This window comes from Harpegnathos saltator, unplaced genomic scaffold (assembly GCF_003227715.2).
Source record: "Harpegnathos saltator strain DR-91 unplaced genomic scaffold, Hsal_v8.6 scaffold585, whole genome shotgun sequence".
Classification (NCBI taxonomy): domain Eukaryota; kingdom Metazoa; phylum Arthropoda; class Insecta; order Hymenoptera; family Formicidae; genus Harpegnathos; species Harpegnathos saltator.
In genome coordinates, this window is record NW_020230410.1 from 160,001 (window position 1) to 179,457 (window position 19,457).

The window sequence follows — 19,457 nt, forward strand, 5'->3', positions numbered from 1 at the left end:
CATGAATGACGGTAAGAAAACGCTACCGAGAGGCGGTTGCCATGAGTTCCCCTGAAATATTGCGCGCCGTTCACTCGCGCCATTATATTCCCACGGTCCGTTTCGCGCGACGAAAATCGCGCGCGCGCGCGATATCCTGACAATGCATCAATTCAGACAACTGTTATTTATGACAGTTCGCGCTCGGTGCGTAAACGGCAACGTCCTCTCCTCGTTACATTATCAAAATTTCCATGGTCCACGATCTCCCATTCCTCACGTACACCCCCTCGCCCGGGTGTCCGTCGCTCTAAGGAGCGACACGGAAATAATTTGGCCCTATCAAATCTCATTCGCGCGACGAGTCATATCGTCAATTTATTCGTGTCCGGTGGCGAACGTTCGGTAGACGTCTTCAACGTCTTTGCTGTCTCTCACCTCGACGTGAAAGGTAAGGTACTTCGCTGCTTGCGACGCTTCGGAACCGGCTAGAGTGCATCGCATCGCATCGCATCGCATCGCATCGCATCGCATCGCATCGCACCGCCTGAGACTCGAACGCTAAATCGGCTAATTGCCAGCGCGAGATTTTCGGGTCGTCTTCGACGCGCGATTTCTCTGCGCCGTGCGATCAACGCGATCCGCGCTCACGTCACGTAATGTTGAACGGCGCGTTTGCTTCGCTAAGCCTTGCACTCTAAGGTTAAGTATCTGCATAAAATGGGGCGTAACGCGGATACGGTACATTCAGCCCGGTATCACCGACAACGATCTGGAACTGGTTTGATCGACAGCCCGGCTCTGACGTAGCCGGCTCTCGTTTTCTTTACCCACCTAGTATGCACACATCCGGTCGATCTGTACTCCGCAACTTTCCTACTTCATTCATGGACGCATTCAGTGGCCTTTGAAGGTTGCACCGCCGGCAGAAAGGAGTGGGTATCGCGGGCCAGGCACGGAGCACGCGGAACGGCGCGCGGAGGAGGCGCGTCGCGCCAGGGGCGTAACTAGCCCCGGCGGGTGATGAGAATTTCACCGGCGTTCTCGTGCCAGAGACGTCGCCTCGGCGAGAAAAGGACTGCGAGTGCGTCGTTCGGGCGCCCCAGTGCAGAGGGCACGCGTACGACTGCGTACGCCACTGCCGTCCCCCCGTCATAGCCGCTCGCTGTTGCTCGAGAGCCGGCTAACACGCGGACCAGTTTGAGAATAATCCTTTCGTGGAAATGCACTATGGCACCGCCGGCCCCGTGCAGCGTTCGCTGAATATGCCCCACGTCGTCTTATTGTCCGCGGGTTTATCCGCCCGTACGAACACCTTCAATCAATTGCGGAGTGAAACTGACCCTCCGCCGTGTGTCACGGGCGTTTCATAATGGACTCTACCGTTCGTATCAATTAGGTAGCATTCATAACGTTCTTGTTGGCGATACCAGAGAGACGAAGATCTTTTATCCTTAGCTCTTTCATCGGGGGAGGGAGGGGCGGGGAAGGGGCGGTGCTCAAAAGAAAACTTTCGCTGCCTAGCGTAGCTTTCTATCAAATTGACCCGAGAGCCGTGTGAGAATCACGGATCTCGATCGGTCTCTTACGGATGATTTTGTCCCCGGTCATTTGCCGGTTGGTAGTTACGACCGAGACTTTCACCGTTTCCCGCGGTACTACTCGGCGAACACTGCACCTCACTGCGCGAGCCGCGCGTCGCGCAATTCTCTCAGGAATTCCAGCCGCGGAAAAGTTGAATGAATGAATACGAGTTTCCCAACGGCGGCAGCGGCGGTGGCGGCTGTGGCGCGCGCGAGCGAGACGCGTTCCTACCGAAGGGAAGGATAATATCACGACAGTATACTAGAAAGAGCGATCCCGTTCAGGACACCACAATCCTGACTGATCATTTCTTTCAGACACGGCACGAGGACGAGGCAAAGCGCGAATGACCTATACGATGACAAAGAATTTCCATTAATCCGAGAAATTTCCTCTCGGAGAGCTTTCTCTCTCTACCTCCCCTCCCTCCCACCCCTTTCTTTCTCAGTCTCAATCGAGACGCGCCTGAAGATATATGGTTGTGGAAACTTACACCTCGCAGTCACGGATCTATGCATGCGCGCAGGCGAGAGGCGTGTGTGTGTGTGTATGCTTCATCTCTCGAACGAACTCCGCGTTCCATCGAAAATTCCGTTCCTCCGCTCCGTTCACACAAGGTACATATCACACACAGGTACATTAAGCCGCTCGCGCTCCTGCGCGCACGTGCGTGAGAGCGCGCGCTAGAAAGGGTTGAGGTTATCGGCGGCGCCTCGCGCGAACGAGGAGGCGAGCGGGAGCGGCGCCCAGGAGAGACAGAGACGCGCGACACCAACACACCGCGCGGTTGGCCCGCGTGTATGCACACGGTGCACGTGTCGGGGCGGTGCGGTGGTGGGGAGAAAACGTGAATGATCCATAGAGAGTCTGCATGATGGTGTGCAAAGGTGTAATGCGTGTTGCGATGGTGAGCGTGAGAGTGCCCCGTCGGCGCGCTCGCGCTCCGCGCTGTTCGGTGTTCCAGCGGCTCTCAAAAGCGCTCAGCCGGCACGTCGCCTTGCGGCGTGTCAGCAACGACGAGCCGAGGTGGACATCCTAGTGATACCGTGAGATATGCTCGCGTAATGCCCGTCGGGGTCGATCTTGACGACTGTCGGACCTCGGTCGGAGTATCGGGAAGAGAGAGACCGTCGAGTCGGACGGAGTGAATCGGACATCCAGCTGCCGGTCGAGCACCGCTAAACTACGTCATCGGTACACGGCACTACGCGGCGCGGTGGGGTAGAGTCGAGATAAGCGGTAGTGGTGGTGATGTAAAACATTCGTGAGTCGGCTGGTTGGCGGCATCGGCAGGCCAGGGAGCGGTACGGGAGAGTTAGGTGCGACGCGGAGCAAGAGAGGAAACAGCGCGGCGGCGGTTTCGGCTTCTCGGCATCGGCTTCGGAAATGGCCGCGGGAAAGTAGAGAGCGGAGCGTTTCGTCGCTGGCTGGCAGGCTAGTTGGTCGGTTGGCCGGGTTGGTTGGTTGGTCGGTTGGTCGGTTGGTTGGTCGGTCGGTCGGTCGGTCGGTCGGTCGATCGGTTGGTCGGTTGGTTGCTTGGTTGAAATTTTTCGAGGACCGCGCGCTCGTTCATCCGGCTCGTCGGGTGCGCACGCGATCGATTCACGACGTCAGACGATTCCGGAGAGCAGCGCGAGATGTGAGAAACAGAGAGAGAGAGAGAGAGGGAGAGAGAGAGAAAGAGAAGAGTGAGAGGGTGAGAGAGAGAGAGAGAGAGAGAGAACGACGTGTGTGTGTCACGACACGACGACGTGAAGACGACGTGATAGAGACCGTACGACGACCTGGATATAAAGAGGATACATCTCTCTTGCGTGCTCTGATATCAGGATGGCCGGCGACGACGGAACGGTGATGAACAATGAGATCGTCGGTATGGAGGGCGGAGAGGGGCACGGTGCTTCGGTGCGGGGGGAACTGCATTCCAGAGTGGGCGGCATTCTGGAATGCGATCCCCCCGGTAACAGGAATTCGTCGAACGAGCGAGCCGCCACCGCCGCCGACGACGACGAGGACGGTGTCTGCCGATATGCGGTCGGCGCTGCTAACCGCGCTATGTCTTTCTTCGAAATTTGCCAGGTATCGTATATCGGCGGTCGAGTTGCTTTTTTACGCTCACTCGGTCCGCGGAGCTGCCGGCACCGTCGTCAAATGTCAAGCATCGATATGTCAAATTGAACTCCGATCACTGCCGATCACTGCGTCTGCTGCGGTCGGATGTTGAATTTGACTCTTGTGCAATTTCTCATCCCCTGCAATGTATTATTTCTCGTTACGCTCACTGTGTGGGAATTGCACTTACTTGGCTCACAGTGAGACGTTTTGTCTTTTAGATACGGCTTCAATATCTCTTCCCACAATTGGCCCCACCCCTGCGGTACAATATCCACGAGGATTCCATCGAGTCGACTGCGGAGAGTCTGGCTAATGATGTGATGCGGTATTTGTTGAAGGAGGATATCTATCTTATATCCCGGGACCCAATATCCCGCAGTATGAGGCACAATGTGTATCAAATGCTCAACAAACACAGCATTCTCTTTGCAAGTATGGTAAACCGTTTGAATGTTGTCCCGGATACTGCATATGAAGCATTCATGGGAGTCGCCAATGAACTGTTTTTACACGGTGTTACCACATGGGCTAAGATTGTTTGCTTGTATGCTTTTATGGGCAGATTGGCCTTATGGGCTAGAGATAAAAGAATGCACACTCTTAAGAAAAAACTGCCATTGTATGTCTCAAGATACGTTGGTGAGAATGTGGCACACTTTATCAAAGGCTATGGATGGGTAAGTACATGGATTTTGTTGTCAAATCATCAAAGGGTGCGCCAAGTTTTACACAAAATACACATACCTCGTGTCTTTGCAGGAGCAATTGTGCAAAGAGTATCCTGTGGCGGATGAAGTTAGCGGAGCAATTTGGAGAAGCTTGTTAATGACCGGAGCCACTCTCGGTTTGATTGCTACAATCTTGTCGGTAACTTCCTGATGGAATCTCACAGAATCGTGCGGTCTAAGTGTGTTTCGTCCAAGAAATTTTCGCGTACTTATGTTCTGTGAGAACACACTCGAAAGAAATATAAAGAAATTCGTATAACGTACGCACAATGTTACAACACTTCACGTGGACGTCGGAACGGTTTGATCCAAACGGCGTACTCGCCCATGTCTCTATCGGGGAACATACGAGAGATTAACAAAAGATACTTCAACGCGTTGACACACATAATTTTCATATCAATGTCACTCGGCTTAGAATCATCCCACATTTTATATAACTCCAGCCAATACATACATAGCATGAGCGACAGACAATGTGTGACACTAGTTTCCTATTGCAATATCTTATAAAAAGAACTAGTGAAATTAGTAGGCAGAACACCTTATTTAATTTTACAATATTTTATATCGAAGTAATTTCTAATAATAATACTCAAAATTGTTGCTTTAGAGCTTTATGTGAAACGAGAATCTCAAAATTTTATTGAATTTAGGTAGACGCAATCTATTTATTTATAATTTATATGTATATTATATATGTTAGGTAGGAGATTACATTAAATAACAAATTTCTTTTCGAGCATGTTTGATCATTTGGTCAGAGACCACATTGATCGTATCCGCACAGAGAGTTTTTTTAAACTTTAAGATATATATCGATAATGCAATTACTATGAAATGTACCGTGATATATCCAGATAGTGGCTACTTTCTTATACGTTGATATATCCCAATACACTCACAAAAATTTTATACACTTATTCAGAATAAATACTTTTGCAAAATAACGGGTTATTACTATGATCATTATCGAAGGAAGGAAAACGAAACTGCAAGAAAGTATCTGCTGCAGAAATGAGTAATTTGTCGATGTAAATTTAGCAATTTTTCTTATATATAAAACAATATCAAGTACTACTATCAATGGAAATTTACAGGGTAGAGCACATGTTACTACTGTGAAAACTTGAACATAATTTTATGAAACGTTCACACTTATATTGCAAATAAACATCACTCATAAAGTAATATGGAGGCTTGTATTGATATAAGTAAGTTTGTTTTCCAGAAAGACTTTGAGAAATGTATGACCTTGAGAGTCAATGTAGAAGAGCATTTTTAATATGTCATAAATTATAAGTGATAAGTCTTAACATACTGTTGCATTATGTCATATGTCAGAAAGGATCAGTCTTAACCACTATGAAATACTGTAAACGACGTACTTCTAATGTATATACGTTCGCAAAATAATCAAAAATATTAACTTCATATAAGATAAATATCATTCCCCCACACTGCAACAAACATAATCCTCTTAATCATATCTATGTAATCTAAAGTATCAATCAACTAAGAATAAAAAGAACATTAACATTTGATATTATGTTTACTGCATGTTTATATAACTCGAAAATAAGCAATGTCATTCTTTCCTATAGGATATGTCATGCGTGTACAAGCGAGCGCAGCTTCCGAGTGGTACAATTATTATTTTACCTCATTCGCACACTGATTTTATTGAAAATAACGTACTTATTTAAACAAGGCTACATTTTATACGTTTATTAAAAATATTTCGAGCTTATTGATTTCCACGACTGTGAACAATTTTAATTGTATGTATAAACATTTTGGATACACAGCTAATGGTGAGTATATCATATAGTAAGGGTGCTGGGATAATTTGCGTCTCTTTATTTCTTAACCAAAGAAAGGAGGGTACATTTCTCTCTGTCAAGGAAATATATATTAACTGTCATTTTTCAGCATCAAAATCTCGTACATATTTTTATATTCGTAATGTCACCAAGATCTATATAATCTTTAAGATTTTTACACTATATATATTGTAATATATTTACAATATATATTATGCATTTGTGATGTTAACGAAAGACAACACCGAACAATGACGAGATATCTATCTGTAGAGATCTCACGGAGATGATGACAATGTATGATATCGATTTGTAACTACAAAAGTAAAGCCACAGTTTTCCTATACTATACTCTAGTAAAATAGCTTATTTTATTATCGCGTAAGTTTTGCTATTTATATTAAATATTCATAAATACCAAAAACGAATGGACAGAGAAATTCTTGACACGAGTTTGCAACTTATACCAACTAAAATGCAATTAAAAGCTCGCATCACTGATTGTATAGTGCCTTCCGAGATATGTTTGATGACTTGACAGCTAAATGTTTCAACTTTTACACATATGCCATGTACAATTTTCGCGAATACGAAGACACTATTCGAAATTTCAAGTTCGAGTCATATACAAGAAGTTTAGGATACCTGCGAATTTTATTTATGTCGGTATCGTAAAGAGAATTTCGAATATGTTATAGTTTGCAAATTAAACAATTTTATAATATATAAAATCGTAAACTAGAGCGGAATACCTCTGACGATTATATCTAACAATTTTCTTATACATCTATTTCTCTCTCATCTCTCTCTTTCTCTCTCTAATCAAAATTTTGCGACTGTACAGAAAACAACTGCATTTTAACTTTTACTTCAGACTCTAATGTGCATCATATAGCAATGATTAACAATTTTCATTTAATAAATCTTCAAAATTTCCTACTTTTTATTACTTTACTACTATTGTTGATATTACTATATTTAAGTATTATATATTTATATATGTGAATATATATATAACTATATTATATCTGTACAAATGGAACTCATTTCAGCTACCACTTATATTGGCAATAAGTGATCATCATCATTATAGTCATCAATCATTAATTAGTTAGCTAATGGTATATAAAACATATCGTCAGCGTTATGGAGATGGTTTATGAAGCGGATTAAAATAAGAGAGCAAGAGATGAAAAGGAAGAAAGAGACAAAGAGCAAGCTATTCAATCAACAAATTCAATCAAAATAAGTTGAAAATACCTGAATACAAAACTTATGTAGGATTATAATCGTTATCTTGATCGATGCTACCATACAAAATATTTAAAGATATTCTTGTGAACAGGATGTTGCAAATTATTTGCAGCATGATAGATTCGTATTTCAAATTGCGAGCTATACCAAATACAAGTTAAGACAAAAGTATTTTACAATTTGGCGCGAGACAAAAGTCGAACAGTCAATTTTTCAATCGAAAAAACTTGTGATAATATAAATACATCTTTTATTATAATGTTTGTCGACCACACAGTGTTCTACTTTTATATGTAAATATGGAGTATGGTGCATGTCAAAGATATCACAAACTTGGCCCCCTTTAAACTGCGCAACGTCAGTATGAGTAACTAATACTTCATTTAGAGCACGATGGAAAAATTTGTGAAGAAATTAAAAATATAAATAGGATAAAGAAAATAATGTATTATATTTTCACTGTCCTACATGGTGTTTTGTATTTAATTTTTTCGAATACACAAGCAAGAGAGAACAGGAGGTTCTATTATTAAAGACGAATACATAACACTGACGATACGCATATAATAATTTAGTGTCTCTTAAAGATTGGCAGTTATAGCCTGGACGTATTGTGGTCCAAAATAGAGCAAAACAGTTAAGATGATTCGTCTTGGTTGTACCTGATTCATTTGGGATGTTTACATCTAAAACAGCTATCTCTAAAAGTAATAGGATAAAAAAAAACTAGTAAAATTGAAAAGATCCTGTGTTATTGGTAAAAGTTGGTGAAACGTGTGTTGAATAAAATAACGGATTTTAGTAGCCGAGATCCCATCCTGTATTGCAACATATTGCTCAATCTAATAATAATGTGATGTCTGTTCTTCGTCTGTTCTATATAATACAATTAATATTCTTATAATTATCTAAAACAATGGGGTACTTTTATCAAGGGTAACCTACAATAATAAACAGCACACAGTAAGCGCAAATCAAAATATTGTCAACTTGATCTGATTGAATTTTAATAGGTCGAGTTCAATATTCATCATAAACGATGGTATACGTGTCGCTACAAACCATATTATATGTTTAAAGTGCATATAACGTTTATCACTTTGTGACATGCTCCATTTCTGTCTCTTGTTAGCTTTCTTGGTTTATCACAGCTGGGGCAGAAGTGGGAAGGAAGAGGATTTGTTGTGTCACACCCCAAGAAGTAAAACTAGTAAAAATTCTCTATTCCTTGTAGTCCCACCATTCCTTCTCGTATCCTTCATAGACATGTTCTAAAAGCACTTTCCTTCGACTATCGCAGTATCTTGAAAAGCAAGTAATATATATATATATATATATATATATAAACGTTTTGCAAATAAAGGACATTATAAATTATAATAGCAGCACAAACATGTACAAATCTCTTACCTATATTTATCCTGAACCTTTTGTTTAATATCTGCAAGATTTTCACTTGTGATATCCCTCTCGAGATATTCAGAGAGACATTCGGTGGCACTCTCCAAATCTTTTTGGTTATCCTCAAAAATCACAGATTGATTGTTCTTCCTCACGTAATAAGCGAAAACGTAAGTGTACATAAGAGTCTGCCTACACGAACACAAAATGTCAACCGCTTTCTTTAAAAATTGCACCTGAAAAAGATGAAAAGTACTAGTGAATGCTCATATATACTTTATATTCGATAAACTCAAAAATTCATATTTTATTATTATTATTATTGTATTAATATACCTCTATCCATGACATGTTGTGTTGTTGCATTTCCTCCATTTTTTCCTTTACACTGGCGTACAGTTTGCTCTCAAATTTTAGTGACTGCATATGATTCATATATCTATTGCAATAAAATAAATATCTCTGTAACGCTGACCTGGATTTTTCTTGCGCATCCCTAGCCACTTTAGCTTCTTCCTCATCATAGCGGTTACAATTGTACCAGCTAGAACCATGAGGCTCCCAAGGTCCGAGACAAACCCAGCAAAATTCAGTTTTACAATTCTGATTTTTGCAGACCATATGGTTACATCCACCATCTTTTTCAATGGTAACATTACACTTGGGACATTCCTTTGTGTTGGCGGCGATCCAGTTTGATGTTTCTGAATCGTCATCACACTTTTTAATCCATTTGCGAAGTAAATGACATTTGACAGGATCATGCCAGTTTTCACCACAATAAAAGCAAAAGGTATGTCCACATTTGCAGGTAACTGGTCTTGATTCTACATACTGGACCTTAACAGCATTATTACAATCAGGAGAAGGACACCATCTTAGTAACCTATTGCACTAAGAGGAAAGAAAATGTAACAAGTGCTTATTTCGACGATATCTTATAAATTTAACAAATATTCACACATCAACAAATATTTACTTCAACAAAGCTGTTGGTAATTAAGTGCTGATACTTCAGTTTAACTTTGGAGTCCTTGACAAGCCGCATAACACTAGCATCATCTACTAAGATGTCACAAGCGTGAGCAGCACATGCTATGGTTTGCCCAACTCCTTCTTCCATGATCTTAGTCGTCAAATATTCTCCCCAACATCCGGTACAAAAACGATGCCCACATTCAAGACCAGTCATCATCTGACATTTTAAATAGATTTTGTAAAGAATTTATCATATTGTCTTTTTTAATCCCCAACTACTACTAAATCTACTTACTGAAGATGGAAGTATCATGAAACAGATTCCACATTCTTCTGTACCATTTGTCGATGTTCTTTTGGACTATTAAACATTAAAAATATAATTTTCATTGATTTGTTAATAACGAGGAGAAAAGTATAATCGAAATAAGCGAGTATATCTTTACCAAGGAACTTTGGGAGGATCGACTTCTACTTATTAAAGGGCCTTTTCTGAATGGATTAATAACTCGTGCTTCAGCAAAGAGTTTCTCTTGATCGCCATCATAAAAACGCTCCATCAGCTTTTCCTTATCCCATTTGAAGTGATTTAGTAAGATACGTGTAGTTGTTGCCGGTATCTGCGGATCAACACACGTGTAGAATGTTTATCCTACCCTGCAGACACTGCAGAGACTTATTCGTAGAACTTACTTCGACAACCGTATTAACTTCCTTTATAGAATCAACCATGTGCTGTACAATTTCCTCTGTGGAAAGCACTTCGAACGGATAGTCATCGACATCGGTGGCTCGTTCACGTGGATTACCAGGCTCTATTTCCATGGCAAAGTCGACGTCATCGCCGCTCGACTCGTTACCAGAGTCGACATCGTCGTAAATCGTTTCCTCTTCCGAATCCATCGTCGTGCAAAACTAACAAACAGTTCTTACACTAATGTTCCTCTCTGGTCAATGAATATATATGCTGTAACTATGCACACAGCATACGATCAGCTCAGTCCTCAGGCTTGTACGTTGGCTTACGTTGGTCGTTTAATACGTGCCGTCGTTTACAATTGATACGCCAATAGCATATCAGTGTATATATTAATAAAATGCACGTTACACATACAAGATACTACGGTACTGATGCGTGCAACACAAACTTGGCATATTAATCGTGACGGTATATTCGTACACGATCCGTGCTGGGCGAAATTCGCGTTATACTTCACAACAATCAGGGAGATTCCTTTCTTTGCTCCTATTCGGTTCACCGTGCGGCAATGCGACGGCGTGTAATTTCGCCGACTTCGAAAAACCCGTCACTCGCACTTGCGTGCTCTCGCGAGATGATGCTACCGACGAAGCGAGATGAAAACAGCTTATGTTTCAGCACATGACGTCATCGTTTCTTGATCCTTGATACTTCCCCGAATAAAGCATCAAGCGAGGCAGCCTCTGGCTGGATCAACGCGTCACCGAGTCACGACGTCGTGCCACCGACTCCCGCCGCGTTCGCCCGTCCGACTTTCCGCGGCAGCGCGGAAGCTCGTGGAATTTTCAGACGTTTCTGTTACGGGGCAAGAAAGAGGACAAATATCAGCTGCCAAAACATCCGAAACGAACACTCCGGCATCTGACGCACTGACAGCTAATGTCACGGCGTACGGAGATGCTCGCACGGGTTGACCGAGAGGAGAGCCAGCGTATATACAGCGTCGTCGAATGGGCGATCATTTAACAACGCATGCCCCCGCGGAATTGATATTTCACGTTCAGCGAGTCAGTTCAGTCGAGGCCACTTTTGCGTGTACGTCCACCTTGCGTAAGCACAATTACGTGTCGCGCGGAACGCGCATCCTAATAAGCGGGCACGATCTCGGAGGACTACGATTTTTACAGTCCGATATAAATACGCGGTCACGAAGGACGCGCATGTTGCAACTCGGCAATTCGATAATCGGCCGTGCGCGCGCTATAATAAACCTCAAGGAAAAATCCGATTTTTCTCTCTCTCTCTCTCTCTCTCTCTCTCTCTCTCTCTCTCTTTCTCACAATTCGATCCCTCGTGCTTGCTCGCGCTGCGCGCGCGCGCGCGCGCCAAAGAAACGTTGGAAGTGTGACACGAGAGGAGCGCGTTCCGTCCGTAGGGATAAATCGACGAAATTTCAGTGCTCGGTGATGAGCTCGGGCTGCGATCGAGAACCGCGCGAACGACGATAAACAATAATCGGGGACGATCAATTACACGCGACTGACATGATACGATCGCGGTCGGCTTTGTCAAAACTCGTCCGCCTCGCGTATCGGAGACAAAGAAAAGCGAACGCCACGGCGGAATGAGAGTTCGCCTCCTGGAACAGCCGTGTTTTGCACCGCGTTGTTGGACGCGCGATACTTGAAAGCGCGAACGTTGCACTCACGAGCACCAGCACAGCACAGAACTACGAGGCCATGTTGCTTGCGTCGTCGTGCGCGCGTTTATCCTCGCCCATTGCAACGGGCACGAGCGGCGCGATCAGCGACGATTAGGACCCCCCGAGTCAACCTCGAACGCACCGTTTGCCATGAAAGAGAGCCTCGAACGAGTCTATAGCTCGGCCACTGCTGCCACGTCCGTGGCGACGCGCGGCATCTCGGATCTCTCGGCGATCGAACGAGCACGCCGTTGTTTCCTACCACCGCCACCGTCGTCGTCGCCGTCGTCGGGCGCGAGAGGAGGAGGATCACGGGAGGTCGTGGACAACGGCGGGTTCGGTGGACGGGAGAAATGCGCGCACCGGTAGATTCCGCGAGGTTGTTCCGTTGTTTCCTTTGTCGTTGAACGCGAGTGACGAGCTGCGGCGAATTGTCGCTGTCACACACTCACGCACGCCGCACGTGTGACATCGCGCCGCGTTGACTTCCGTCGCAGCGCGCCGTGAAGTCGTGTGAGTGTGTCGCGCGTGCACAGCTGATTATACGCGATTGTTCTCCTCGCGCTAAATCGCACGGCCGCCTCTCGTCCGCTCGCGCTCGCGACACCCCGGGTCGCGCGGGTCGTTCGACGAGCGTCCGACTGACTTTTCCGGAAAATTCCAACTCGCGGTATTGCGGACGCGCCATAAGTCTACCTCTGCGTCTTCCGCATTCTCACCCTTGCACTGTGCGTTGTCATCCTTCGGAATGAAACGTGGAGATTATCGATGTTCCGCAGTGCATTGTTGCCGTGATTCACAGCGTCGAGAACGTCGCGGACGGTCTCGAATCGATGACGGTTCACCACGTTCCCCAGCGAAGGAACGTGTTTAGGACATGTTCGCCTAACGAGCGAGCACGACACCTCCACGTGGCCCGCACGAGATCCTAACGCGCCCTTCACGCGCCATGCACGAAAAGCCGTGCGCGGGGCACTACCGGGTCGGACTACGCTCCTGAGAAATGTACATACTGGGAAAGATGGCTCCTTTTTCTTTTTTTTATAAAATCTAGCGGTTTTTTTTTGTAATTCGTTACGTTCGTCAGATCGATTGTCTTGGACTTGCTGGCGCGATCACATCCGATTTAACTGCTCTGCTCTTTTTCGGAGGATTTACGAACCGGTATGAATCGGCAAAAAGTCGAAGAGTGAAGACATATATTTTCTCTCGTTCCGACTGATATCGCACTAGTGTGCGCTAGTTCGAAAGTTCTTCGGAAAAGAGGAAAGTTTTTATCGACGACACGTGATCACGCCTATGTCAGAGCACTTTAATGCGCACGTGCAGCGCGTGCCGGAGAAGCTCTCTCAAGTGTGCGCTGCCACCCTGCGACGAACCGGCGCAAATGTCGTGGAAAGATTAAATTAATCCCGCGAGAGAGAGAGAGAGAGAGAGAAAGAGAGAGAGAGAGAGAGAGAGAGAGAAAAATGAGCCTGCCGAACGTGAGTGATTACTGCCTGCTGGAAAAGATCGGCACCGGGAGCTATGCCACCGTGTACAAAGGGTTCAAGAAGGTAGGTATACGTGCGTTGCACACATTTGAGGTTCGAATCGGAAATGGCGTGGTATCGAGCGGCAGGATCGTAGCTAGTATCGCGCGGAGAGCATGCGTATGTTTATTTACGTTGCCAATGCGCTGTGCTATACACACTCTGCGTGTCTCTCTTCATGGCTTCTCCCGCCTATTCCTTATTTTTTACCCGCAATCCGCACAGAGGAGAGGAATAGGAAGAGACACGCTGCCAAGTGAAGTCTCTCCGTGGCACTTTATACCGTGGCTCCATTTAGATAAACGCACACAATCCTCGTCTAGCTGTCGGTTGTTGGCATCTCCTCGACCTTTTAAACACACACACACACACACACCACTTTCCATTCCATAGATGAGATACCCGCCAACGAGATACAAGTGCATTTTTTAAGCATGACCAAATGCTCTTCCAAATAGTTATCGACTTCCCGATGGTTCGGTTCACAGGGTGCGAGTCGAGAAGTAGTCGCTATCAAGTGCGTGGATAAAGCCTCGCTCTCGAAATCAGCGGTCGACAATCTTGTGACGGAGATCAAGCTGTTAAATGTCCTCAAGCACGAGCATATCGTGGAGATGAGAGACTTTTTCTGGGACGAAGGGTTCGTTACGTGAGATCTTACGATACTATTCGCGATATAATTTCGTGCTGTAAAGTGCGACGACCTATTTCGAATTAACATAATCGCGCCCGCGCGCGTATACGCACAACACACACACACACACACGCGCACAAATGCGCGGTCCGATAAGGAATTGTATTATTGTATTATGTAACACACGCGCGCGCGCGCGCGCTTCTTTCACCTTTCTGGAAAAAGAAAAATCTATATGTACGTACAACTGTAGGCACATTTACATCGCCATGGAATACTGCGACGGCGGAGACTTGTCGAGTTTCATAAAGAAACAGCACCGTCTGCCCGAAAACGTTTGTCGCAGATTTCTGCAACAGCTCGCACTGGCGTTGCGATACCTGCGCGATCATAACGTTTGCCATATGGACCTTAAGCCGCAGAACTTATTGCTGATGAGGAAGCCGCGGCTAGTGCTCAAAGTTGGAGGTTGGTAATCAATCGAGTCTCTGCTTCCTACCCCCTTTTGCGGGAGAAACGCGACAACTTTGCGGCCGACAGCGGCGTATGATCTGTGTCAGTAACAAGCGCCTTTTCAGATTTTGGTTTCGCGCAGTACCTCACGAATTCGGAGCACAAGTTCGCGATACGCGGCTCGCCGCTTTACATGGCGCCCGAGATGCTGTTGAAGCACAAATACGACGCTCGCGTTGATCTCTGGAGCGTGGGGGTGATTATGTATGAGTGCCTTTTCGGAAAAGCTCCCTATTCTAGCAGTAGTTTCCAGGAATTAGCGGAGAAGATCAAAGACTGCCGGCCGATTGAGGTCCGTCGCTCTGTGACTTATTTTCTTCGTCTTAGGAAAGATTCCGTGCGCTTCAAAGTCTGCTTCAATCTTATACGCAAGGAAAACCGTCCTTTATGCTTGCTCTTCCTTCAGTTTCTCCTCAGTCCATCTCTTCTTCTTCTCGTCGCTCTCATTTTTTTTTCACGACCCAGCGCATTGCGTAGCGCCGCACTCTCTGGGTTAGGTGTGAGAGCTACAAAATTTTATTGTTTCTCACGGGATTATTGTTTTAAAAATTACGTGGAAGCTGCTACGTTAACTCAACCGGATAATCTTTGTGTAAAGAGCGTTGATTTAAGTTACGATTTTGAACGTGGTTCTTTAATCATGAGTCACCGATACGTTGTTCACCGTAGATACCGAAGGCGGCACATGTGTCGGCTACGTGTAAGGATTTGCTGATGGCTTTGCTCAAGCATAACCCCGCCGATCGGATAACGTACGACGAATTTTTCGCTCACGACTTTTTGGACCTGGAGCACGCGCCCACGAGAGAAAATTACGATAAGGCAGTGACGTTGGTGCACAAAGCCGTCGAGGCGGATGCCGTGAAGAATTCGAAGGAGGCATTTTATCTCTACTGCGAAGCTCTAAGATACTTCATTCCGATTTTGACGAGTAAGAGATGCCACTCGCGGCTCTCCTTCCGCGATACTCACAGCACAATTAATTCCCCGGTTGAAATAACTCGCGCGTGTAAATCACACGACGAATGCATCGTTACAATGCTGGATTGTTCGATTAGATGAAAGCGATCCGAAGCGAAAGGAAGTACTACGACAACGTGTGAACGATTATATAAGACGAGCGGAAACTCTCAAAACTGCGTTCGTGGACGGAAAGGACAAGCGACCGTTGGCCGAGGGCAAAGGAGGCACTTCCCTGCAAAGGATACCGTCCTTAGAGAGAAGCACAGCGTATAACGAATTACGTGTGTATCTTATATCTCGTAATTTTCAGGATTGGAAAAGTTATTTTGTAAAAATGTCTAGTACAATTACAGTTTTTTCACTGAAAAAGTAACTAGGTACAGTTACAAATTACTCACCTTCAAAAATAACATGTTACAGTTGTAGTTATTTAGAAAGTAACGAGTCGTCGTTACTTTTCGGTTACTTTTTTACAATAATAGTGCTATTATTTTAAATTTTGTAATTGTGTAAGTTCCTTCAATTTGATACAAAAGTGGTCCGTTGATTATTATATTTCTCATATTGTATATAATTTTTACAAATTTTACAAATTAGATTAATTTAAATAAGCAATTCATATTTATTTCTTAAGACTTTCTTAATAACAACTGGGCAGAAAAATGCCAAAGTTGTTCTCATTTCCAAGTTTTTGCTGTAACTCGAATATTTCTGCATATACTGGCCATGGCATTTTATCTTTCTCCGAAAATTGAGATGTTTCATCTATTATTTGAATTTTTTATATAACTAAAACCACGCAGCGCACTTCAGACTGAACGCTGATAAATAAGAACCGGCGATGTGTGATGGAAATCTCCAATAGGTGTACCATTTTTTTGAAAGAAATACAAATTGCGCTCGGAGAGGGGACTATCAGAATTATTGCGTCATTTTATCTTTGTTTTGTATTCTAACGATAAAGATAGACGCAATAGCGCGTTTTCCAAACGCAGCCAGAATAACTGTATGCTTGTTGCGTATAACGTATGTCGCATGTCGCGTTATCGTGCTAGAAGCTCAAGTTTGAAATGTATAAAACAACTATTAAAGTAACTATTAAATTAGTTACTACTACTTGTCAAACAAATGTAACTACTTAAAGTCGAGTTACAGTTATAGATAGAAAAAACGGGGAACGAAGTTAAGTTGTAGCTACCAAAAAAAAAACATAACTTTAACTACAACTACGTTACAAGTAACGATGATTCACTTTCCAACCTTGGTTACTTTTTCACAAAAATATCGATCGTCGTTTTCAATTACGCGCGCCAATCGTCGCGAAGTGACATGAACGATACCGTCGCGCGACGAGACTCCGAATCCGTCACTCATAAATGATTAACAGTGGCCGTGAAATAACTTGTTTGTCGGTAGGACTCCTCGGTAAGAGCACCATGGGTATGACAGGTGCGCTCGAAATAGGAGAAGCTGCCGAGCAGTATCTCGCCGAGGGTAACTACGCTCTCGCTTTGGAGAAATTTCAGTCATGTCTGAGCGTGCTGGTACCTCTGCTGGGCAAGGAACCGTTAGGCCGGAGACGAGATTTACTGCACAAACAGGTGATTACAATCGATCGATAATGCCGGCCGTTTCGTCGTCAGATGCGGCGGTCAGAACGAGCGATTAACAATTACTTCCCGATCCTGCCAGCGACCGGACGGACCCGGTCCGGCGGCACGAGTGCGAAGGGTCGGTTTCGTCGCGATGAGACGGAGGGAGGGCTCGAGAGCATTTAACTCGCTCGCGAAGGGCGCTTGTCGTCTCGCGTGTCAGTGTCAAACGGCGAAGCAGGCGCGCAGGAACTCTCGCGAGGAAATCGTGCCAAAAGGTGCGAGTCCGCCGATCGACTCGGCGTGCGTGAAAACATGGCGGTCTTGCCGTGAAGGATGAGAGGCGTGTGCGAGAGACAATTTCGTGTGGAAATTTCGCAACTACGACCGTTTATTCGTGGAAAAACACTCGCGCTCGATACATATCGAGGTCTTATCTTAAAACTTCCGGTGGGATAAAAATACCGAATATCTCATACTGACCTTAGTAACGTTCATTTCACTTATCAAATAAACACTCGCGTTTTTGTACTTTTAATATACGTTCTACTGCGGAGCTTAATTTTACCGTCGTGCTAATTTTTTATCTGGTCGCTGGTGAGAAAGCTGTGCCGGAAAGCTGACCGTGGATTTTTACTCTTTAACGATGCATCGGAGCATGCACATGCTACACGACGCGACTGGTTGTCAGCTGTTAGGGCAAAGCGACGCATCTGCAGGAGGGTTAAAGTACTATTGCACATGAACACAAAGGACATCTGCAGGACATCTTTTAAAATATGCATTATTTTGTCGAGAGATGCACCGAAAGTCGATAGGCCGGTTCTTTTTAACTACGGCACTACTGCACTGAGATTTACTGAGATTATGTGCACATATACGTGGAGTGTCGTTAATTTTCCCTCCAATTTCAGTTTACGTATCCTCGGGTTAAAGATGGGTTAGGGTGTCTAGATATCCGTACAGCTATACGGGTGATCGATATAGAAAAAGTAATTTTGGGTTCTCCGAATATTCTCTCAAAATATCTAGTTAGGATAAACGAATGTTTAAATATACATTTGGATATCAAAACCTGAACTAATTGGAATTGGCATTAATGGGGTCGTGTGTAGATATTCACAGTCATTTACGAGAAACTTATATATTCCTCATCAACAGGTACAAATATGGATGCAGGAAGCTGAAAGCACTAAAGGACTTTTAGCCACCAAGGATATAGAGGACTCGTCGCAACGTGCATCCGACGAACAATGCGTGTTACAATAAGCTCTGTAAGCATAATAATAAAGTATTTTCATCGTCACAATTCTCTGTTATTCTTCAGTACTGCCACCATGTGTAGGCAGCAATTTGCCACGTAGCACATTTATTATGCCTCAAATTAATTACTGCAGAGCCAATTATTGCACTATATGGAGTGTAATAATAAAGAACTTTATATTCATTATACTGCAACAATTTCGCGATTATTTAATTAGCATGCATCAACTGAAAGAAGCAACTCAGCGTTTTAGACAAAGAACTTTAGAAAGGTCAATTTAATTCTAAATAAGCTCCAAACTCGAATGAAGAGGGCGCGCGTGTCGCCTCACGATACACCCTTACGATTTCCGGCATAACCACGTGACCAAATAACGGTCGCGGCTATCGCGAAGCTTCATGGAAAATTCCCATTTCTGAGCGACGCTCTCCTCCCTCCTTTCGTATATACATATATACGTATACATATGTATATAGCCCCCCTGTCGTTCGCCGTTTCATATAATCCCCACTCTTGATTCTATGTATTACCTCCCACTCTTCCACCCCCCACCACGTTGCTACACGATACCGGATGTGCGGCAACGTCGCAACCGTTAAGTACATAAGGACCAATGGATGAGGGGGCCTGAAGGGGGAGAGTTATGCGGGGTGACGAGTACAAGAAAGAACTGGCAACGTGTGCCACATTCAAAT

The 19,457-nt window shown here is 44.5% G+C and overlaps 4 protein-coding genes across 6 annotated transcripts in view; 2 read left to right on the top strand and 2 right to left on the bottom strand.

Moving 5' to 3' along the window:
- LOC105183477 (synaptic vesicle glycoprotein 2B) overlaps nt 1–838 on the bottom strand; it is a 16,005-nt gene extending 15,167 nt beyond the window's left edge. Inside the window, exon 1 of the mRNA XM_011141734.3 lies at nt 814–838. The gene's annotated coding sequence lies outside the window, so the exon portion shown is untranslated. The remainder of the gene's footprint in view (nt 1–813) is intronic.
- Nucleotides 839–2,548: 1,710 nt separating this feature from the next.
- On the top strand, nt 2,549–4,748 carry LOC105183539 (uncharacterized). The gene is made up of 3 exons (XM_011141768.3): nt 2,549–3,642; nt 3,897–4,355; nt 4,438–4,748. Exons 1-3 carry the CDS (start codon nt 3,394–3,396, stop codon nt 4,555–4,557), a joined length of 828 nt encoding a protein of 275 aa, XP_011140070.1. The 5' UTR covers nt 2,549–3,393; the 3' UTR covers nt 4,558–4,748.
- Nucleotides 4,749–8,213: 3,465 nt separating this feature from the next.
- Nucleotides 8,214–13,166, bottom strand: ari-1 (E3 ubiquitin-protein ligase ariadne-1). 3 transcript variants are annotated; one of them, XM_011141806.3, is made up of 8 exons: nt 12,984–13,166; nt 10,556–11,417; nt 10,309–10,482; nt 10,158–10,223; nt 9,864–10,079; nt 9,221–9,778; nt 8,894–9,120; nt 8,214–8,786 (listed from the first exon to the last, which is right to left on the bottom strand). In XM_011141806.3, the coding sequence occupies exons 2-8, from the start codon at nt 10,763–10,765 to the stop codon at nt 8,705–8,707; spliced, it is 1,533 nt and encodes a 510-aa protein (XP_011140108.1). In that variant the 5' UTR covers nt 10,766–11,417; nt 12,984–13,166; the 3' UTR covers nt 8,214–8,704. The 3 variants fall into 3 exon arrangements, with proteins under 3 accessions (XP_011140108.1, XP_025159793.1, XP_011140099.1); XM_025304008.1 differs by lacking the exon at nt 12,984–13,166 and adding an exon at nt 12,407–12,513; XM_011141797.3 differs by lacking the exon at nt 12,984–13,166 and adding an exon at nt 12,271–12,456.
- Nucleotides 13,097–18,807, top strand: Aduk (unc-51 like kinase 3 homolog Aduk). The gene is made up of 9 exons (XM_011141776.3): nt 13,097–13,269; nt 13,352–13,820; nt 14,285–14,436; nt 14,684–14,898; nt 15,009–15,235; nt 15,613–15,874; nt 16,002–16,187; nt 17,323–17,507; nt 18,660–18,807. Exons 2-9 carry the CDS (start codon nt 13,734–13,736, stop codon nt 18,765–18,767), a joined length of 1,422 nt encoding a protein of 473 aa, XP_011140078.1. The 5' UTR covers nt 13,097–13,269; nt 13,352–13,733; the 3' UTR covers nt 18,768–18,807.
- The last annotated feature ends 650 nt before the right edge of the window (nt 18,808–19,457 follow it).